Raw genomic sequence first — 24,491 nt, forward strand, 5'->3', positions numbered from 1 at the left:
ATTTTCTAAGTAGTCCCAATTTTTCCTTATGTAGTTAAGTTACCCCTAATTCCATACTGCCTAAGAGATCTAACAAGTCACTTCATAAACAGTTTTATGTTCCACTGTTTTTAGTTGTACTTGGGCATCTGCTAGTTGTGTCGAGGTAGACTCCTGTCTTTTCAGAGAAGTGAGTAATTCTAAGGTTAAGAAAATTAGTTTGATATCTTTATAGATAAACCTTCCCCCAAAATTCAAATTTCCTTAAGCTTTTTATTTTTTCACTCTTTTAATTCAAATCTTTCAAATTAATTTCAAATATAAGACATTAAGGGGGTGCCTGATTGGTCTGTCAGTGGAGCATGCAACTCTTGATCTTGGGGTCATGAGTTTGAGCCCCATGTTGGGCACTGAGATTACTTAAAAAATAATAATAAATAAGACTGGGGCATCTGCGGGGTTCAGTCCCTTGGACATCCAACTTTTGGTTTTGGCTCAGGTCAGGATCTCAGGGTCCTAAGAGTAAGCTGGTGTCCTGCTCCAGGCTCAGTGGGGAGTCTGCTTGAGATGCTCCCTCTTCCTCAGCCCTTTTCCTGGCCTGCTTACCTCCTCTCTCTCTAAAATAGATAAATCATAATAAAGTAAGATATTAAGAAAAATGGACTTGCACAACTGATTTTAAATGATGTTTTTAGGACATTCATAATGTATTCTTTTCATTGAAGATCCAATGAAAATAACATTTTGACTTACAGTGAGTTTTCAAAATGGGATATGTTTATGTGTATAGAAGGGAAACATGTAGGTTACTAGGTGAGGCTTACCTAGCAATTACTTGGGAAAGTTTAAGGGGAGGAAGATGAAACAATCAAGAGGAAAAAAAAAAATTTTTGTAGTGAAAAGCAGTTCTACTAGATGGAGAGCCTATGGAAACTTTTTTCTTTTCTTTTCTTTTCTTTTTTTTTAAAGTAAGCTATATTCCCTACATGGGGCTCAAACTTACAGCCCACAACCCTGAGATCAAGAATCCCATGCTCTTACAACTCCGAGATCAAGAGTCCCATGCTCTACAACTAAGCCAGCCAGGTGGCCTAAAATTCTAGAGAAATCTTTGCCCATGTTACAGTTGTTCACTGTTTCTACTTTTCATAACTACACTTTTGCAACCTATATGTCCTGCAATAGAGGAAATGGTGATACATATTTTCATACAAGTGGAACTTAATAAAAATGAATGAACTAGATCTGTAAATATCAACACAGATTTTTAAAAAATTAACAGAAAAAAGTTGCAGAATAACACAGTATCATTTGTAAGTAAGTATGAGCTGTTACCATACAAAAACAGAAATGAGAAGGTTCCAGTTTAAGATGGCAATACAAAGGCTCCTGAATGCACCTCCTCCCACAGACACACTGAATCTACAGCTATACATGGAATAGTTCCCTCAGAAGGGAATCCAGAAACTAGCTGAAAGACTCCTATACCTCAGGTGAATGAGGAAAAAAACCTACACTGAAATGAGCCTTGGCACACCCTCATCTTTTGGGAGCCATTAAGAACAAAGGCGGCAGTTTGGACTATCACAAAGGTTTCAGACACCCAAGAGCTAGGGGCAGGCACTACTCCTTGAAGACTGGACGAGTGGCTGTTTTACTTAGTGCACAGAGGCCAACAGAGACAGAAAAAGGAAGAAAAAGAAGAATGCATTCTAAACAAAAGAATTAGATAAAGTCAAATAAACCTTAGTGAAACAGAGATAAGGACTCTAACTTGATGAAGACTTTAAAATGGTGGTCAGAAAGATGCTCACCAAGATCAGGAGAACCATCTGTGTGCAAAATGAGAATCTCAACAAAGAGAAAACATAAAAAATTATCAGTCACATAATTTAAAAATATAGTAACTAAACTGAAAAATTCAATATTGGGGATCAACAGACTAAATGAAGCAGAAGAAAAGATTAGCAAACTCAAAGGCAGAACTGTGGAACTTATCTAGACAGAGGAGCAAAAAGAAAAATGAATAAAAAAGAGAGAAGATAGCTTAAGGGATTTGTGGGACACCAGCAAGTGGACCAATACATACACTATAAGGGTCCCAGGATAAGAGAGCAAACAAAGCCAGAAAGCCAATTCAAAGAAATAACGGCTGGAAACTCCCCTAACCTCAGTAAAGGAAACAGACATCCGGATCCAGGAAGCCCAGAAACTTTCAAATAAGATGAATCCAAAGACCCCACACTAACACACATTATAAATAAATAGTCAAATTTAATTTGAGAGAATCTTTTAAGTAACAAGAGAAAAACAACTTGGTATGTACAAGGGAACCCCCATACCACTATCCTTAGATTTTTCAGGTGAAGCTTTTCAGGCCCAAAGGGAACAGCACAATATATTCAAAGTGCTGAAAGAGAAAAACTGCCAAGAAAAGCTATTTGACTCAGCAAAATTGTCCTTTGGAACTGGAGAAATAGTTTTCCACACAAGCAAAAGCTGAAGCAGAGTTCATTCACCCTAGAACAGCCTTACAAGAAATTTTTAAGATGCTTCTTTAAATAAGAGGGTGCTATTTAGTAATAGGAAAGCATATGAAAGTACAAATCTCACTGGCAAACGCAAATATATATAGTTAGATTCAGAGAAGTCTAATGTAACTGGTGGGTAAATCACGTATAAATCTAGCATGAAAGTTAAAAGACAAAAGTAGCAAAAATAACAATTTTTTAATGGCTACACAAGGTAAAATGATGTAAATTATGACATTAAGAATTACGTATGGGAGCAGGAAAAGTAAAAATGTAGAACTCTAGTATGCACTCTAATTTGTTATCAACTTAGAATACTAGAAGACGTTTTATATAGGCTTTAGGTTTTAGGTTTGCAAACCTACTATAGGTTTGCAAAAGCCTATAACAGATACACAAAAGATAAAGAAGACTAAGCATAGAGGAAATCATCAAATCACAAAGCAAGAGAACAGAGGAATTACAAAACAGCAACACTAAACTGACAATTATAATTATTTTAAAAGTCAATGGACTAAATTTTCCAATCAAAAGAGAGTGGCTAAATGGATTAAAAAACAGACACGACTACATGCTGACTGCAAGATTCAAACTTTAAGGACACACACAGCTTGAAAGTGAAGTAGATATTTCACACAAATGGAAACCAAAAGCAAGCTATGGTAGCTATACTTCTATCAGACAAAACAGACTTTAAGACAGATTGTAACAAGAAACAAAGATCATTATATAATAAAAGGAACAAATCATAAAGCGTATTTAACATTGCTAAGTATGCACAAAACAGAGGAGTATGTAGATATGTAAAGTGAATATTAATAAACCTGAAATAGAAAGGAGAAAATAGTAATACGACACTTAACAGACACTTAACAGACATTTACAGAACATTCTATCCCAAAGCAGCAGATATACATTCTTTGCAAGCATACAGGAACTTTCTCCAGGACCAATCATATGTTAGGCAACCAAACAAATCTTAATAAAGTTAAGAAGATTGAAATCATATCAAGCATCTTTTCTGACACAGTGGCTTAAAATTAGAAAGCATTTACAAGAAGAAAACTGGGAAATTCACAAATATATAAGGATTAAACAATATACTATTGAACAACTAGAAGGTCAAAGAAAAAAATCAAAGGAGAAATAAAAAAATATCTTCAGATGGACAAGGAAATAAAACATCAAAACTATGGGATGTAGTGGGCACGTGGGTGTCTCAGTTACGTGTCCAACTCTTGATTTCAGCTCAGGTCATAATCTCAGGGTTGTGGGATCAAGCTCTGCATAGGGCTCCATGCTGGGTGTGGAGCCTGCTTGGAATGCTCTCTCCCCTCTTTCCCTCTCCCACCACCCCCTAGTCACACAAGCCTGCTCTAAAATAAAACAGAACCCGTTTGTTTAATACAACAGGCAAAAAAAAAAAACAAAAAAAAAACCCACCTATGGGATGTAGCAAAAGCAGTTCTAAGATGGAATTTCATAGTGATAAATGCATATATTAAAAAACAAGATATATGACACCTAAAGTACAAGCAACAAAATAAAAAAAATTAGTGTGACTACATCAAACTAGAAAGCTTCAGGAATGTGAAAAAATATTTGCAAATTACAGATCTGATAAAGGGTTAATATCCAAAATATATAAAGAACTCCTAGAACTCAATAGCTAAAAGCCGAATAATCAAATTTAAAAACGGACAAAAGAATGGAATAGACATTTTTCCATAGAAGATTTATAAGTAGCCAACAGGTACATGAAGACGTGCTCAACACCACTCATCATTACAGAAATGCAAACTAAAGCTACAGTGAAATAGCACTTTATTAGAATATTAGAATGGCTATCACCAAAAGACTAGAAATAAATTGAGTTGGAGAGGCTATGGAGTAAAGAAAACCCTTATACACTGTTGGTAGAAATGTAAATTGGTACAGGCACCATAGAAAAGAGTATGGAAGTTCCTTAAAAAATTAAAAATACAATTTGTCATATGATACAGCAATTTTATCTCTTGGAATATATTCAAGGAAAACAAAAACACTGGGGTACAGATTATCTGCTATCCCATGTTCATAACAGAATTTACAATACTCAAGATATGAACACATTAAGTGATGGATGAATTATTCAGTCATAAAAAGCAAGAAAATCTGGGGTGCCTGGGTGGCTCAGTTAGTTACTTCTGCTCAGATCATGATCCCAGGTTCCTCAGATTGAGTCCCGCATCAGGCCCCTTGCTCAGTGGGGAGTTTACTTCTCCCTCTGCCTGCTGCTCCCCCTGCTTGTGCTCTCTGGCAAATAAATAAATTCAATCAAAAAAAAGAAGAAAATCTGTCATTTGTGACAACATGGATATGGACCTTGAGAGAATTACTGTATCATCTCACAAATAAAGGGTCTACATGAGACCTATAAGAAACCACTTATAATTAGAATCTTAAAAAAGGGGGGGGCAAACTCATACAAAAAAATATTGGATTTCTGGTTATGAGAGGCAGGTGAGGGGAGGAATGTGATGAAGGTGGTCAAAAGGTAAAAAATTTTAGTTATAAGATTAATTAGTACTAGGAATATAGTGTCATCATGATCACTATAGGTAACTCTGCCATATTTGAAAGTTACGGTAGATCTTTGGAGTTCTCAACACAAGGGAAAAATCAACTTTTGCTTTTTCTTCTATCTGTAGATAATGGATGTTAATTAGTTATTGGTAATCATTTCACAAGATATGTAAATCCAGTCATCATATGTAAACATACACAGTGCTGTATGTCAACTCTATCTCAATAAAATTGGAAGAAAAAAAGAGAAACAAGATCTCAAACAACCCAACTTTACTCCTTAAGGAGACTAGGGAAAAAAAAAAAAAAGCAAAAGAAGCCCAAAGTTGTAAGAAAGGAAATAACAATGATCAGAACAGAAATATGTGAAACAAACACCAAAAAAGGGGAAAAGACCAGTGAAACTAACAGCTTGTTTTTAAAAGATAAAATTGAGATAAATCTTTAGCTAGACTTAATCAAGGAAAAATTTTACTCAAGTAAAACTAGAAATTAAAAAGGAGACATTACAACTAATAAATACCACAGAAATACAAAGGATCATAAGCTACTATGAACAATTTTATGCCAACAAATCGGACAACTTATAAGAAATGGGTTAATTCCTAAAAACATCAAACCAAGAATTAACCATGAAGAAAAAGAAATCTGAACAGACTATTTACAAGTAAGATTACGTCAGTAGTCAAAAACCACCCAACAAACTAAAATGTCCAGGACCAGATAGCTTCACTGGTAAATTCTACCAAACATTTAAAGAAGAATTAATACCTGGAGCACCTGAATGGCTCAGTGGGTTAAGCCTCTGCCTTCAGCTCAGGTCATAATCTCAGGGTCCTGGGATCAAGCCCCGCATTGGGCTCTCTGCTCAGCGGGGAGCCTGCTCCCCACCCCCCCCACCCCCCACCTCTGCCTGCCTGCCTACTTATGATCTCTCTGTCATAAAAAAAAAAATCTTTAAAAAAAAAATGAAGGATTAATACCAATCCTTCTAAAATTCTTCCCAAAAAATGGAAGAGGAGGAAATAGCTCCAAACTCATTTTAGAAGGCCAGCATTACCCTGATACCAAAACTAGACAGGAAAGCACAACAAAATTACAGGCATAATGATGAATACTGATTCAAAATAAATATGGATGAACATAGATACAAAAATCCTCAACAAAATATTAGCAAATGAATGCAACTGTGTGTACGTGTGTGTGTATGTATATATTTAAACATTTATTTTAGAGAGAGAAAGTATGTGTATGTGTATATGCATGAGCAGGGGGAGAAGCAGAGGGAGAGAAGCAGACTCTGCTGAGCATGGAGCCCAATGCCAGGGCTGATCTCACTAGCCTGAGATCATGACCTGAGCCAAAAGCAAGAGTTGGACACTTAACCAACTGAGCCACCGAAAACTCCCATGAATACAACCGTATAGTGAAAGAATCATGAACACCATCATGAAGTGGAATTTATTCCAATGCAAAGATGGTTCAACATCTACAAATCAGTGTGACTCGCCACATTAACAAAATGAAGAATAAACATATGATCATCTCAACAGATGTAGAGAAAGCATTTAACAAAATTCAACATCTATTCAGGGAAAAAACTTTCAATAAACTGGGTATAAAGGGAATATACTCAACATAATAAAGGCCATATCTGATAAGCCTACAGCTAACATTATGCTTAATGGTGAAAAGCTGAAAGTGTTTCTTCTAATTTCAGGAACATGACAAGGATGCCTACCTACTCTTACTGCTTTTATCCAACACAGTAGAGGAAATCCTAGCCAGAGCAATTAGGTAAGAAAAAGAAATGAAATGCATTCAGGGGCACCTGGCAGGCTCAGTTGTGGAGCATGTGACTTGATCTCAGGGTTGTGAGTTTGAGCCCCATCTTGAGTGTAGAGATTACTTAAAAATAAAGTCTTAAAAAAAAAAAGGCACTGAAATTGAAAAAGAAAAAATAAAACTCTGTATTTGCAGATGACACTACAGTAGTTATAGAAAATGCTAAAGACCCCACCCAAAAACTGTTAGAATAAACGAACTCAGTAAAGTTGCAGGATATAAAAATCTGTATACAAAAGTCAGTTGCTTTTTATATGCTAAGAACTATATGCTAAGAGAAAACAATCCCATTTACAATTGCTTAAAAGATACTCAGCCATAAAAAAGAATGAAAGAAATCTTCTGATTTGCAACAACAGGGATGACCTGGAGAGTAGAATGCTAAGTTAAAAAAAATCAAAAAGAGAAATGATTTCACCCACATGTGGAATTTAGAAACAAAAAAAGAAATAAAAAAAACAGACTCAAATACAGAGATCCGGTGGTTGCCAGAGGGGAGGTGGAGGATGGGTAAAACAGAGGAGATTAAGAGTATACTTATCTTGATGAGCACTGAGAAAATGTACAGCATTATTATTGAATCATTATACTATATACCTTAAAATAATTAACACTATATGTTAACTATACTTGAATGATAATTTAACAAAGAATAGAATACCTACAAATAAATTTAACCAAGAAAATAAAAGCCCTATATACTGAAACTGTTTAAGACATTGATAAAAGAAGACACTAATAAATGGGAAGATATTCCATGCTCAAGGATTTAAAGAATTAATATTGTTAAAATGCCCATACTACCCAAATTCATCTGGACTCAGTATAATCCCTTCAAAATTCCCATGGTATTTTCGCAGAAAGAGAACAATCACAAAATTGGTATGGAATCATAAAACACCCCAAATAGCCAAAGTGATCCTGAAAAAGAACAAAGCTGAAGGCATCACACTTTCTGATTTCAATCTGTATTACAAAGCTATACTGTCAAAACAATATAGTACTAGCACAAAAGACACATAGGATCAACAGAATAGAATACAGAGCCCAGAAATAAACCCACACGTATATGGTCAATTAATTTACAACAAGTGAGCCAAAAGTATACAAGGGGGAAAAGAGAGTCTCTTCAATAAATGGGACTGGGGAAACTGGACAGCCACATGCAAAAGAATGAAACTATAACCTATCTTACACCATATGCAAAAATCAACCAAAATGAATTAGGCATCTGAATGTAAGATCTTTGAAACCATAAACTCCTAAAAGAAGATAGCAGGTAAAAGCTACTTGACACTGGTCTTGACAATGATTTTTTTGGATTTGATACCAAAAGCAAAGGCAACAAAAGCAAAAATCAACAAATGGGAAAATATTAAGCTTCTGTACAGCATAGGAAACTATCAACAAAATGAAAAGGCAACCTAACAGGAGAAAATATCTGCAAATCAGATATGATATAGAATTAATATCCAAAATACATTAAGAACTCATACAACTCAATAGGAAAACAACAAGAACAAAACCCCAAAACTATCCAATTAAAAATTGGGCAGAGAAACTAGATAGTTTCTCCCAGACAACCTACAAAGGGCCAAAAAAGGTACATGAAGGGGCGCCTGGGTGGCTCAGTGGGTAAAAGCCTCTGCCTTCGGCTCAGGTCATGATCCCAGGGTCCTAGGATCAAGCCCCGAAGGGCTCTCTGCTCGGCAGAGAGCCTGCTTCCCCCCCTTCTCTCTCGGCCTGCCTCTCTGCCTGCTTGTGATCTCTGTTAAATAAATAAATAAATAAATCTTATTTAAAAAAAAAAGTACATGAAAAGAGGCTCAACATCACTAATTATCATGGAAATCAAAATAAAAATCACAATGAGATGTCACCTTACAGGTTTAGAATAATTGTTATGATAAAAAAGACAAGAGATACCAAGAGTTGGAGAGAATGGAGAGAAAAGGGAATCCTTGTACACTGGTAGGGGGAATATAAATTGGTGCAGCCACTATGTAGTATAGTACAGAGGTCACTCAAAATATTAGAAGTACCATATGACCCAGTGATACTTCTGAGTACCCAGAAGTGAAAAGAAATCACTACCTCTAAAAGATACATGTACCCCCATGTTCACTGCAGCATTATTTACAATAGCCAAGATACAGAAGCAGCCTAAATGCCCATCTACAGATAAATGGATAAAGAAAAATACATAAGAGAATATTATTCATCCATAGGAAAAAAAGAAAATCCTGCCATCTGTGACAATATGGATGGGCCTTGAGGGCCTCATGCTAAGTGAGAGTAAGTCGGACAGAAAAAATCAAATAATGTATGGCCTCATATATACGTGGAATCTAAAAAAACCAAACTCATAGATACAGAGAACAGACTGGTGGTTACCAGAGGTGGGAGTGAAAGTGATCAAAAGGCACGAACTTTCAATTATAAAGAAGTTCTGGGGATATAATGTCCAGCGTGGTGACTATAGTTAACATACTGCATATTTGGAAGTTGCAAAAAATCCCATCTTAAAAGTTTTTTTTTTTTTTTTTTTAAGATTTTATTTATGTGACAGAGAGAGAGATCAGAAGTAGGCAGAGAGGCAGGCAGATAGAGAGAGAAGTTAACAGGCTCCCTGCGGAGCAGAGAGCCCGATGCGGGACTCGATCCCAGGACCCTGAGATCATGACCTGAGTCAAAGGCAGAGGCTTTAACCCACTGAGCCACCCCGGCGCCCCCATCTTAAAAGTTTTAAGAAAAAAACTTGTAACTATGTGAAGTGATAAATGTTAACTAAACGTACTGAGGCAATCATTTATATCAATATCAATCAACCTATAAATAAATCATTATACTGTACACCTTCAGTGAATACAGTGTTGTATGTCAATTGTATCTGAATAAAATAACAAAACAAAAACAGGTATAAAAGATATAAACTTTGAGAGAGTTGTTTCTTTGAAGGAGGGGAAAAATGGACTGTGGGGAGGACAGAGGGGATTTCAACTCTTATTTTTAAATTCAAAAGGTGTAAAGCATATATAATTACTAGCATCTCCTTTTAGGTGGTGAAGATATATTTTTTCACCTTTTATATATTTCTGAAATATTTAAAATAAGAAACCCAGTCATAAACAAATAGAAGTCCCTAAACGGATCCCTCGGACATCCTTATCCTGGCTTCTCTGGGATAAGTACCTGGCCTTCGCTTCTTTGGCCCATACTCCATGATGCTGTCACTGTGCTGAGACAGGGATTCATCCTTCCTACTCTCCATCTCTTCATTTCCAATACCGTCTTCTTCAGAGTCGGTCTTATCTTTAATTCGATCACCCAGGGCACTTTTTAACATCTATTGAAAAAACACTTTTCAACATCTTTCACTGATTTTAGCAAACACTTTTCAACATCTTTCACTGATTTTAGCAGAATACAAGTTGGAAAAATAGAATCTTTAAAAAGCTTCTTCTCATAATTAGGTACTAATAACTATCAGATGCTTATGCACATTTAGTTTTTGAAGGGTATATATCAGTGCTATGGACTATACAGTGTCAGTAAACTTTATAGTAAATCACAAAAGGATTTAATACATTTATTCAATGATACCCCCAAATTGTAATACTGGATTTGTGAGGATCAAGAGATCTAATTTTATACAAAATCTAATTTTATACCAAATCTGTCTTAGGTGTATCTAAAATAAAGATTTTAATGTAATCAGTTAAATGATTAGTTTTCATCAGAATTAAGTAAAAATCAGGATAAATCCATACCAAATTTGGTTATATCATGAAAGGCTAAGTAAGAGATGACTTCTCATCCTATGTCCTACCTGCCTGATTTATGGAACATTTTCACAGTAACTAAGACACAACTAATTTTGGTGCCTTAGCTTAGCGTTCATCTTCAATTAGATCACTTTAATATTCACCAACTATGGCAAACTCAATATAGATAAAAAATAAGACTTGCCCAATCTAGTTCAGAGAGCCGTTGAGAGAGTTTCTCAGAAACTGCATGTAATTCTTGTTCTGTTAATCTCTTTCTTGGCCTCTGGGAGAGGACTGAATCCCAGGATGAGAGTGCAGGTCTGCTTTCATATCTGTAATAAAATGACCATGTGACATTTAAGTAGCCAAATGTGCTGTGATGCATGCTTTTAACAAATATTTCACACTGGTCTTCAGAGCTAAGTCTGGAGAGTATACTCCTTTCTTCAAATGCCTTTGCAAAGGGTCTGAAAACAGACTGCAATAATGTTACCTTTTTCCTTTGGGAAACTTCCTTGTCCTAGGGCCTTGGATCTGAGCTGAACACATTTCCTGTTTGCTATCTTTAGTCAACTCTGAAGTTAAGACAACTTTATTATCTGATTCCTATTAAAAACAAAAGAGAGTTGATTTGAAAAAGCTACAAAAGATGGCACATAGAAACATTTTGGGGGGGGGGGATATGTGGCACAAAGCTAAGTCCCTTTATTCTCCATGTTTAACTTTTTTTTTTTAAAGTTTTTTCATTTATTTAAGTAATCTCTACACCCAACATTTGAGCCTGTTGGCAGGGTTCAAACTCACGACCCTAAGATCAAGAGTTGCATGCTCCTCCACCCCTGTTTTACTTTTTTAAAAACACATTTGTGGGGCGCCTGGGTGGCTCAGTGGGTTAAGGCCTCTGCTTTCAGCTGAGGTCATGATCCCAGGGTTGGAATCATGCCCCACATTGGGCTCTCTGCTCAGCAGGGATCCTGCCTCCCCCTGTCTCTCTGCCTGCCTCTCTGTCTACTTGTGATCTCTGTCAAATAAATAAAATCTTTTAAAAAAAAAACAAAAAAACAAAACAAACACATTTGTCAGGGTGCCTGGGTTGGCTCAATTGGTTAGGCATCTGACTCTTGATTTTGGCTCAGATCATCTCAAGGTCAGGAGATTGAGCCCCGCTTTAGGTTCCACACTGGGGGTGGAGCCTGCTTAAGCTGCTCTCTCTCCCTCTTCCTCTGCTCCTCCCGCTCCACACCTTGCTCATACTCACTCGCTCTCTCAAAAAAAAAAAAATTGTCAAAATACTCTCTTGATCCTTAATACCAAAGGAATGGAAGAGCAATGTCTCTAAACTTGTACTCAGATAAAAACTGTGGGTCAGAGAGCCATTCAAATATAAAGGCAGGTGAGGTGTATTCAAATATAAAGGCAGGTGAGGTGTTCTCAAATATGAAAATTTAGGGGCTACAGCTACACGTGGACAATGAAAAAAATGAATAAATCACAAGTGTATTAAAATCATTCTCTTTGGTATTAAAAAGTCAACAGAAACTGTCCAAAATCGAAATAAAGATAAAATCTTCTAAAATATGAATATAAACTCAATGTTTTTAACAATTTCTTTTTCAAACATTTATTTATTTATTTATTTATTTGAGAGAGAGAGAGAGAGAGCAGGTGCAAGTGTGCAGGGGCTCGGGGGGATGCAGTGGGGAAGGGACAGAGGGAAAGGGAGAGAAATCCCCAAGCAGACTCCCCAATGAGTGCAGAGCCCAATGTGGGGCTTGATCATAGGCCCCAAGATGATGATCTGAACTGAAGGCAGACGAGCCACCCAGGCACCTCATTTAATAACTTATTTCTTAATCTCAGAGGAAATCTTATGAAGAAGCATTTGGTGTTTAAGAATCTCTCAATTTCACTTACCTTTCTCTTCTACCAAAGTAAAATTAAACACTTTTTAGTAAATAACAACTATAATACAATCACATTTTAAAAATTTTTATTGAAGTTTAAATGTCCTGGACAAGTATTATTTCAAAATGAATATTCCCACTTACATGTCACTCAAGTTAGGAAATAGAATATTACCAGCAATCAAAAGCTCTACCATCCTCTCCTAAAACTCTCCCAAGTGTAACCATTAACCTATGATCCCTTTTATCTATCCACCCTCCTATCTGAAACAGATGCACAGAATGTTTCAAAGAATATAGCCACCTAATGCTAATGATCTTTATTTCATCTTTGCACTTTTTATGCACTGTTTGAATTTTTAATAATGCGAATGTATCATTGTTTACAAATTTACCTTTTGCATATCCCTAGCTGTTCATTTATTGGATAGGGGCAGGATAACTTTACAAAAAGGGATTTTTGGGACGCCTGGGTGGCTCAGTCGGTTAAGCGGCTGCCTTTGGCTCGGGTCATGATCCTGGGATTGAGCCCCGCATAGGGCTCCCTGCTCAGCAGGGAGTCTGCTTCTCCCTCTCCCTCTGCCTGCTGCTCTGCCTACTTGTACTCTCTCTCTGTCAAATAAAATCTTAAAAACAAAACAAAACAAAAAAAACAAAAAAGGGACTTTTTTTTTTTAAAGAAGAGTGGAAGCAAATAGGCCAAGGTATTAATAGTAGTTCACACTGTAATAGGAATATGAATGAGTGTTCCTCATACTTGTTTTTTTAAGATTTTATTTGTTAGGGTGAGACAGAGACAGAGTATGTATGTGTGCACAAGCAGGTGGGATTAGCAGGCAGAGGGAGAAGCAGGCTCCCTGCTGGGCAAGGAGCCTGACGCAGGACTTGATCTGAGGACCCTAGGCTCGCGACCTGAACCGAAGGCAGACACTTAACTGACCCAGGCATCCCTCTCCCCACCCTTTTTTTTTTTTTTTTAAAGATTTTATATATTTATTTGAAAGAGTTTGAGAGAGAGAGAGAGAATGCACAAGCAGGGACAGCGGCAGAGGGAGAGAGAAAGGGAGAAGCAGACTCTCCACTGAACAGGGAGCCGGATGTGGGGCTCGATCTCAGAACCCTGAGATTATAACCCAAGCTGAAGGCAGACACTTACCAACTGAGCCATCCAGGTGCCCCTATAGCTTCTTATACTTACAAAAGTTTAAGTGATTTAAGTAAGGACATAGAATATGGGTTCTGAAACTAGAATACCAAGTTCAAATCCTGACTCTACAGTTGCTGTGTACGACCTGAGACAAAATATTTAATCTCTTTATATCAGCTTCCTCATAGGAAATAAAAATCATACCTACCCCATAGCTACTGTGAGGAGTAAATTATTCAATACGTGTATAATATCTACAACTGTGCATGATACAAAATGAACACATAATGCACATTAGCTTTTAATATTTGCCTTTTTATACAATCATCCCTACTGCCTTAGAGTCAGAACATGCAGATATATGCAGAGGTAAAATTTCAGAAGTACAGTGTTCTAATTAGCAGGGTATCCCTGACTACTATTCTAGCAGAGACCTCCTTAGATCTAGAGACTTCTATCTAATTATAAGCAAGTTTTTCCACTTACCACAGAAAATGCTGTGTCCTCTCCAGTAGAATTCATGGCAGGGGAGATGTGACTTGAATGCAAGTATTCTTTTCCTATGGGACAGGGTGCTCGAGGCTCTGAAGGGTGGTAGGGTGGATGTAAAGGAATAGCTGATCGAATAGGCTCCCCTAGCTTCCTAGCACTTGGAATCACATCCACAGAAGGAATTTCCACTGGTTGGCAAAAATAAAGTGGACAATAAGATAAAACTGTAAGAAATACATCATTTAATATATACACATACCTACAGACACTAAAAACCTAACTGACTTGAAGAATAGCTACATAAATTATGGTTCGTCCACAGGTTATAAAACTTGTTAGACATTTACAATGATTTTATGTAATACTAAGTAAAATCCCAGAGAGAACAGTAAGAAATGAGAATATTTTTCAAATTAATGTATTTTATCATTCCCTAATAATTTGAAGACCACAAACTCATATACTAATGTAATAGAGACTCATACTGTACTGAAGTCTTTAAAAAAATATTAGGTAATAAAAGAGTGGAGGTAAAACATGCAACCAAAAAACATTTTAAGAAATCAGAGCTTATAATTAATAGCAAACATTTACAGATATGATCATGTAAAACCAAAATAATCATATAAAGTATAGAGCAACAAAAGTAAAAAGGCTAATAGCAACAGAAATTGTTCCAGGAACTAACTATTGTTTCTAACTCACTAACAACACACTACTACTCACTGTCTTCAACAAAGGATGTTCTGTTCTTGGACAAAAAACTAGATAAGGGAGGTTGCAACACTTCTTCATACGATATGGTTGAGGCTTTTTTGGACTGCATTTCATTAGGGCCTTTGGCACCTAGAAAAGAAAATATTAAAGGTAGAATTTTTTTGTTGCTGAATTATTATACTAAAAACCAAGAGTTCTGTACCCAGGGGATAAAAATCTCACAAATGACAATCACTGAACTGTGCCTGATTGCTCAAACTATCCATTACTTTTAGTAACTAGGAGAGAGGAAGATCCAGACCCACTAATACAAATTAAAAGTAAAGATTTATGTCATACTACTTTTCTTTAGAAAAACAAGTGCCACAAAACCAGAAAAAAGATCAAAAGAACAGAACAGAGAGCCCAAAAATAAACCCATGCTTATATGGTCAATTAATCTACAACAAAGGAGGTAAGAATATACGATGGGAAAATAGTCTCTTCAATAAATGATGTAGGAAAGTAGACAGCTACATGCAAAAGAGTGAAACTGGAGTACTTCAACACACTATACACAAAAATTACTGCAAAATGTATTATACAACTAAATGTGAGACATGAAATTATAAAACTTCCCCAAGAAAACACAGGCAAGTAATATTTCTGACATCAGCTTTAGTAACATTTTTCTGACAGGTCTCCTGAGGCAAGGGAAACAAAAGCAAAAATAAACTATTGGGACTATACCAAAATAAAAAACTTCTGCACAGTGAAAGAAACCATCAACAAAGTGAAAAGGCAAACTACTAAACAGAAGAAGACACTTGCAATTTATATGTCTGATAAAGGATTAATCCCCAAAATATATTTTTAAAAAACTGATGTAACTCAACACACCAGAAAAACCCAGATTAAAAAATGGGCCCAGGACCTGAATAGACATTTTCCCACAGAAAACATATAGATGACCAACAGACACAAGAAAAGGTGCTCAACATCACTAATTATCAAGGGAAATGCAAATCAAAATTGCAATGAGATACCACCTTATAACTGTCAGAATGGCTACACTGACAAAGACAAGAAATAACAAGCACTGACAACGTGAAGAGAAAGGAACTCTTGTGCACTGTTGATGGAAACGGAAATTGGTATAGCCACTACGGAAAACAGTATGAAGGTTCCTCAACAAAGTAAGAATAGAAAAACATGATTCAGTAATTCCACTACTGTGTATTTACCCAAAGGAAAAAACACTAATTTGAAAATACATGTGCATCCCAATTGCAGTACTTGTAATAGCCAAGATAGGGAAATAATCTAAGAGTCCACTGATAAATGAAAAAGTGGTGTACACGTGTATGCGCGCGCGCGTGCACACACACCCACACACCCACACACACCTATTACTTCATCATAGAAAAGAATGAGACCTTGCCATTTACAACATGGAGAGACTTAGGGAGTATGATGCTAAGTGAAATAGGTCAGAGAAAGACAAGTACAATTTCACATACATATGGAATCTAAAAAACAAAGCAAATGAACAACAAAAGAAACAGATCCACAAACAGAGAACTGATGGTTTCTATACAGGAGGAAGTAGTGAGAATGGGTAAATGGGTAAAGTAGAGTGGAAGGTATACAGGCTTCCAGTTATGGAATGACTAAGTCACAGGGATGAAAGGTACAACAGAAGGAATATAGTCAATGGTATTATAATAATGTGTGATAACAAATGGTAGCTATACTTGTGGTGAGAATAGCATAACATGTAGTAGCCAAATCACTATGTAACAACTGAAACTAATGTAATATTGTATGTCAACTACACTTCAATTAAAAAAGTTACTAACACGTACTATAAGATTACATTTGAAAAGACAGTGGCAGTATCGTAGCCAATGAGGTTTATCCGAGGCGCGATTATTGCTAATTGAAAAGATACACATATGAGATACACATTTATGTATCTGTAAGGAAAGAAATCAAAATGTTAACGGTGGTTTTCTATAGGTCAGGGGTAGGCAAACCATGGTCCAAGGTCCAAATCTTCACCAACTGTTTTTGTTAAAAAAAAAAAAAAAAAGTTGTTTCAAGATTTTAAGTAATCTCTACATCCAATGTGAGACTTGAACTCACAACCCCAAGATCAAGAGTCACACACACTACTGACTGAGCCAGTCAGGAACCACTGTAAATAGCATTATTGGAACACACTGACATACGAAGAGGTGCTAGAATTGCAGGACACTGTTATGGGGATATATCTCTGAGCTAAGAATCTTGGCTGACACCATCATAAAAAGATTTATAGGTCAAATTGTTTTGTCTAATTTTTAAATGTTTAATATTGTTTATTAGCTTTATAGTATTACATGCAGAGCTGTATTAAAATATTTCTGAATATCCACTTTGTTCCTTTGGAAACTATACAGTACATGTACTCTTCACTAACAAAATGGATTTAGGACTCCCCCCTCTCCAAATGACCATTTATGTCTTCTTCAATTTAATGAAAGACTTCACCATAAACTTATTCCTCACTTTGAAGGTATGTGTACTCTCCAATCTCACTGTTACCAAATGATCAACAGACATAATCACTACAAACAGAAATATTCACCTTGCACAGATCCCAAACTCCATGCAATTTATTCCAAGACACTGTGTATTTTAAAATTTCTGACATTCATTTTGTCTTTTAAAAACCAGCAAAGAAAAAAAATTAAAAAAAAAAATTTAAAAAAAAAAATTAAAAAAAAAAACAAAAACAAAAAACAAAAAACAAAAAACCAGCAAAGACATCGTTTTGTGCTTTTCTTTTCCATAATCCAGTGCAACATGGCATTTTCACATCAAAATGTTTAAAATATGTCCATCTCCCTCCATAACTTATTTCACATGAAGAGCATCTGAGATCTAATGTTCAAAATTCATTAACGTGGCCCATAATTTCTCTACTACCCAAAATGAATTTGTCATCAGCTTGACCCCAGGCTAACTCACTCTTCCCTAGCTACGTCCACTTTTTCTTTAGTTTCTTGGATGACCAAGAAAATCAATCTCTTTATTTCTGATGAAATTTCTCCTAAAATCTCATGCTTAGTTACCGTCTGGAACTTTTGTCAGACTGAAAATGACACATTCAAATCTCTCCCTTTAATTTTTAGATTGTTTTAAGGACATAGTGTTTTATTACTGGGAAGATTCTGAACTTGTCTACTGTAAGCATTAATAAAATTCAATTATGTAAGTATACCTATATGATAAATGTATATAATATTTCATTAAAAAGGGGGGGGGATGGCCCTGGTAGGAAAAAATGGCTGAAGATGGGCAAAAGGTACAAATTTCTAGTTAAATAAGTAAGGGGAACACAGTATACAAGTAGGACAGATCTTAAAAGTTATCCTCTCAAGAAAAAAAGAATTTCAACTCCCTGGTGACAAATGTTAACTAGACCTATGTCATGATCACTTCACAATACATGTAAACATAAAATCATTAGGCTGTACATCTGAAACTAACAATGTTACATGTCAATTTTACCTGAATTTAAAAAATGATTCACAGCCCAGGAATTGAAGTCTAAATAGACACCCATGAATGTATATGGTGACAGTTACCTGATAACTTAGATCCAAATGTAAGAGGAAGTTACCATAGCCCTTTATGACCTCAAACCCAAATACCTTATCCTAGCTTTTCTTTCAACCTTTCCTTTTGCCTTAATTGCATTATAATCTGCATAGTTAAAATCTGAAAATAATTCACTTTTTACAGATGCAACCTTTTTATGTGGTAGTTGCTATCACAGAACACCATTTCTAAAATCACCATCCCTTCCACCTTTTGTCAATCCATCGGACTCTCTTCCTTCTAGAAACATTATCACCTACACTTCACTCTGGTCATTCCCTTACTTTGCTCCTCCCAGTAGCAAGTATGTCTTTAGTCTACTGTCTAACCTTCCAGACATAGGTTCTTTGAGCATTAATTCCTTGGAATTCAGTGTTTACTCTTTGGAATAAAAGTATTAATGCTGAAAGGGATTTCAGAGATGGTTTGTTGAATTCTCTGATTTAACACATTAAGAAATTGAGGCTCAAGAAAGACAAGGGCCTTGTCCAAAGTCCCATAGCCAGTAGCAGAGTCTGCATAAAAATTTGGCCACTTGATTCCCAACTTAATATTAGTTCCTCTCTAGCATTCCTAGTCTACCATTAATAAACTCCCCACAACTTATTGTGTTCCTGGTGTTTTGCAAAGTTTTGGAATACTAAGATAAATATACTTCATTTATTTGTCTTATTTGTTGGCTGCCTCCACAAGTAGAATGTAAGCTCCACAAGGGAAGGGATTTGTGTCTCCTTTGGTTACCACTCTAACACCACTGCCTAGCACAGGGAAGGCACTAAATATTTGCTAAATGAATATAATGTGGCTACTGTCCCTGAAACACAGTGTACCTAATATACATACTCAAAGTTAACAATGCAATGTGGGAATGCCATTACCAAAATAAGGACACAGGGCCACACCGTAGATATACAGAAGCTTAGAACCTGAGGCTGGGCTTTGTAGGGTGAATTTGCCAGGAATAGAAAGGAAGGAAGAGCACCCCAGTAGAAGAAACAAAATGATGCCAGAAAAAGAGCATGTCAACTAAGGTAGGCAGGACAGGGAGTGGGATGTTGGGAGGACAGCAAAGTGGGAGGCTCAAAAGGGGTCTAAGAGATATTCAGATTTACTGTATACAAGCAGCAGACTATTAGAAATGTGGCCTGATGCCTGGCAGAAAAATTGCCACTGGATATACAGACTTGTTGGCTGAAACCATGAAAAGAGTATGTCACCCAGTTTAAGAAACTACACTTAGGAGGTAATCTGAATGTTGCATCCAGAAGTCTCTTCCCAGAGTATCAAGTCCCACATATTACATCACAAACTTGCATCCACCTGTTTGCCCATGTGCCTATGACTCCTACTTGACTGATTTCAGGTAACTGTTCACATTTAGGATAATAGTGGTATGCGCTTGGAAATTCAATTCTATCGAGCTATAGCTCTCTCTATTCTTCTCAACTACAAACATTCCTAAGTAAAACTACTTATATTTCCATAGTTACATGTTGAGTAACAATAATTGTCATCTAACAACTTACCATTACTTCTGAGAGAAAAGGTGTGTGCCGTGTCTCCCAGTCTAATTATTTCACCGGTGGATTCTGTTTCATCTCCATCCCAAGAGGGACCCAAAGCCTCAGATGACAAGGAGCACCTGAAAGAGTTCCCTTACTTACTTGGGGCCCAGCCTAAACACAGAGGGCCCCTCCCAAGAAGGACCCCGAGAGCTCCTCCAAACAGTCTGCCTATGGGTATTCACACTGTTCACTGTTATGTGCAGAAGGGCAGGACACTCTCTTCTACTGCTTATCACTTCTTGCTGCTTGTCTGTTTTGTTTTGACATATATCAGCCAAGGATTAAATGTGTAGGAGAATCCACACACAGAGAGAACAATAAATATTGGATACTCTAGGGGTGAGGGAGTGGAGTCTGGGTAGGGTATTAATTTTGAACTAAATATTCTTGTGTTGTTTCACTTTTGCACTTTTTAAAAAAAATATCTAATAATAAAGTCAGGGGCACCTGGGTGGTTCAGTGGGTTAAGCCTCTGCCTTTGGCTCAGGTCATGATCTCAGGGTCCTTGGATCGAGTCCTGCATCGGGCTCTCTGCTTGGCAGGGAACCTGCTTCCTCCTCTCTCTCTCTGCCTGCCTCTCTGCCTACTTGTGATTTCTCTCTGTCAAATAAATAAATAAATAAATCTTTAATAATAATAATAATAATAATAATAAATAAAGTCAGGAAATTCATCTTTTGGTGGTCTCCTTCAAGACATATTTTCCACAATGTACTATACATAAAAGGAAAGCACTGCCTGTGATTTTCAAATCAGAGCAACTCCATTAAAAAAAACGGAGAATCAGATATTTAAAACAAAGTCGTATCATCATATTCAACCTCTAGTTATAACTACCATCAAACCTGTAATGACACTGTATTTTTTCTATAAAAGTCACAGAAATTTTAAAACTCTGATATTTGCTGGGGTGCATGGTTGGCTCAGTTGGTTAAGTGGCTGCTTTTGGCTCTAGTCGTGATTCCAGAGTCCTGGGATTGAGCCTGCTTCTCCCTCTCCCTCTCCCTGCTGCCCTGCCTACTTATACTCTCTATCTCCATGTCAAATAAATAAAACCTTAAAAATAAATAAATGAATGAATAAATAAAACAAACTCTGATATTTGTGAACAATACTGATTTGAGGGTGCAGTAACCCAATAATTTTATACTGCCAGTAAGTGTATAAACCATCACATTTTGGAAAGTGACTGCTTTTAATAGCCTTATAACATTCATTCTCTTTGAATGAGTTTAAAGAATAGCATAAAGAATAAAGAATAGATAGATTACAGAATAGATAAAAAGTTATGTATCATATTTTTTAAAACCATAAAAAACACAGGAACAACCACCTCCAAGTCAGAGGAGTGCGTTAGCCAATTATGAAGCACACATATGAATGGTCTGTTATATGGTGTTTAAAAATTATTACAAAAATTTTAACAACTTGAAGACTACTGATGTGTAAAACTTTAAAGTGAAAAAAAAATTATATAAACAATATGACTAAATCCAAAAAAACCTCAAAATGGTAAAAAAGACTAAAGTATAATAAAACATCAACAGTAGTTATTCAGTTTTGAATAGCAGAGTTCATCTTTTTTTTTTCTGCTTGTTTTTTATTTCTCTGTACTTTCCAAGTTTTCTATAAGGAACATAAACTGTTTTGATGACCTCGGGAAAAATTTAAAAATAAGTAGGTGCTTAATACTTAGAATTAAGTACATACAACTCATGGTTCTTAAAACACCCTCAGGAAGGTTTAAAATATGAGAAGGTAGTAAAATTTTTACACTAGTTTTTTGTTTTTTGTTTTGTTTTGTTTGCTGCTATTCTGGTTTACTGTGTGCCATTTCAATTCTTAGTAGAAAAAAAGCATAATTTGCTATGATTAAATTCATAGACACTGAGTGCTACCTCTCAAAAGAAACTCTTTTCCATGATGACTTCGATTCCTTAGTACTTTCTGGCTCTTCCAAAAGTTCTCCTTGATGGGATTCTTTAAAACTCTGTCCAGTTTCACCTGTTTAGAATAGACAAAAACAGTATCAAAATTCCCCAAATTAATAATGCTATTTTTATACTGGGGTAGGTACGGGTAAGAACAGTAAGGCACCCTCATTCTCTCCTGGTAAACTGGGCTCTTGTGAACATGAAATTAGAAAGAACCAAATCATCACCTGTGATGAGCATATTACTTGGTTAACAAAGAAACAACAAAAGTGTTTCCTTAAAAGCAGGGTCTGCAGTTGTATTAGCAGTGTTTTATTTTTAAGCTAGGTCATAGGTTCATTCTTTATTGTTTGTCAACATCTTTCTATCTGTAAGGAATGTCTGAGGTAAGAGGACTAGGTTGCGGCTTCAGAACAACATGACTGTGTTAGCCTACCTCGGGCTCCCAAACTATCACTCCCCTAACCTAAGAATAAGACTACTTCAAGGATTCGATGGATTTTCCTTAAGATGATCACTCTTTTCTTCTACCCCAACATATCAGTGAAATAGACTTTCACCAGTGGCAGGAACTCACTAGCAAGGTAATTTCAGGAGGTATGTGGGTGAACCTCCTATGATACAGATTTATGGACATTCCCATCCATTTCTAGAGATTCCTTCTTTGAACATCCACCTTCATTTTTTTCTATTGCTGTATTCAACAAACATTTTAATAATATTAGTTAACATTCATTGTGCATTTACTCAATTACTCAAGCTTGGCTCAGTGCTAAACTATTTATGCATATCTACTTATTCGACCTTCACTATAGCCATGAAAGAATTTCAGATGAGAAAACTGAGGCTTTGAGAGCTTCAAACAATGAGGGGCATAATGCAGCACTGACTCAAGATCTCCTTTCAAATCTTTTGTCCTTACAGTTTAAGTAAGCGATAATGCTAGCTCAGGTAACAGAAAAAAGCTGCTCTGTATACCTGATGAGACTCATGATAATAAAGATTTACTTCCCATTATTAACTGGCATTTTGAAGAATCTGCTCAGCTCTAGGTAATACTGCCATATCAACTTGGACCTGCAAAGGTGAGAATCAGACTTTAGAAAACACTGCCCAACTCAGGTACTACCTCACAGGGAGGCCCCATCTGTGCAACTCCCTCCTAGCAACCCTAAGTTCACCGCATTCTACTGACCTCCCCTTGAAATATCTCTTCTCTCTCCCTGAGAAGGGATATTTCAAGGGGAATATCTTGAAATATTCCCATCCCTTCTCTCAGGGAGAGAGAATATCCCTTCTCCCTTCTTGCCTCAGCATTTGACTATTACCAGACTCACATGTAAGTATCTTTCAGTTCTGTGCTCCTCTCTCCATCCCCACGGCCCTATCCATGACCAAGCCATTATCGTCCCTCTCCAACTTACAATCAAGTAATGCATTGTAAAAACTGCTGCTGTCAGTGTAAAATTTTAAATTAATCTCCACGTAAAGGTAGTTTTCTACCTCTTAATCTTGCTGCTAAAATGACTACACAGTCACAGAGCATCAAAATACCTACTGATAACCTTGAATTAGGTGAGCTTCACATGTCTTTCACTCTCCCCCAATTCTCCTATAATGTTTTTAGAGTCCCTATTTATCCATAGGGGATAAGTTCCAAGATCCCCAGAGAATACCTGAAACCATGGATAGTACTGAACACTATATATACACTTTTTCCTGCACCTATGACAAAGTTTAGCTTCTAAATTAGGCACATTAAGATAAACAATAGCTAATAATAAAATAAGAGCAATTACAACAATATACTACAACAGTAGTTATAAAAATGTGGTTGCAGGGCGCCTGGGTGGCTCAGTGGGTTAAGCCACAGCCTTCAGCTCAGGTGATGATCTTAAAGTCCTGGGATCAAGTCCTGCATTGGGCTCCCACCTCTGCGGGGTCTGCTTCTCCCTCTGACCTTCTCTGCTCTCATGCTCTCTCTCACTCTCTCTCTAGTCTCTTAAAAAAAAAAAATGTGGTCTCTCTGTCAAAATATCTTATTGTACTGTACTCACCCTTCTTGTGAAAATGTGGGATGATAAAATACCTACGTGATGAGATGAAGTGAGTGAATGACGAGGCACTGCAATACAGCATTTGGCTATTATGACCTTCTGACAATATGTCAGGAGGATCATCTGCTTCTGGACAGAAGATGACTGCAAGTAACTGAAACTGCAGAAAGAAAACTGCATATCTGGGGGGACTATTCTATGTATTTATGGCTGTCTTCCTGACTGGAGTATAGGTTTGAGAGCAATACACATGGCACGCAATTCTGAATCCTCCCAGGGTCCGTGGGCTGGTATGTATTGAACATATATTAAACACTCAAAATACTCCACATTTAGAACACTCAAAGTTTTTGAAATAAGTATC

At 36.5% G+C, this 24,491-nt stretch overlaps 1 protein-coding gene and 1 non-coding gene across 2 annotated transcripts in view; one reads left to right on the forward strand and one right to left on the reverse strand.

Moving 5' to 3' along the window:
* The window catches only part of CEP95 (centrosomal protein 95), a 40,916-nt gene that overhangs the window by 8,626 nt on the left and 7,799 nt on the right, over window positions 1–24,491 (reverse strand). Inside the window, exons 5-11 of the mRNA XM_044247622.1 lie at window positions 22,035–22,140; window positions 20,098–20,213; window positions 14,957–15,076; window positions 14,225–14,418; window positions 11,181–11,293; window positions 10,890–11,019; window positions 10,113–10,266 (exon numbers count right to left, since the gene is read on the reverse strand). Of these exons, the coding sequence (XP_044103557.1) occupies window positions 10,113–10,266; window positions 10,890–11,019; window positions 11,181–11,293; window positions 14,225–14,418; window positions 14,957–15,076; window positions 20,098–20,213; window positions 22,035–22,140 (933 nt within the window). The remainder of the gene's footprint in view (window positions 1–10,112; window positions 10,267–10,889; window positions 11,020–11,180; window positions 11,294–14,224; window positions 14,419–14,956; window positions 15,077–20,097; window positions 20,214–22,034; window positions 22,141–24,491) is intronic.
* LOC122908015 lies at window positions 16,805–16,943 on the forward strand. The gene has a single exon (XR_006384822.1). It is a non-coding gene; the product is annotated as a U4 spliceosomal RNA (small nuclear RNA).

The sequence above is a fragment of the Neovison vison genome, chromosome 5 (genome assembly GCF_020171115.1).
Source record: "Neovison vison isolate M4711 chromosome 5, ASM_NN_V1, whole genome shotgun sequence".
Classification (NCBI taxonomy): Eukaryota; Metazoa; Chordata; class Mammalia; order Carnivora; family Mustelidae; genus Neogale; species Neogale vison.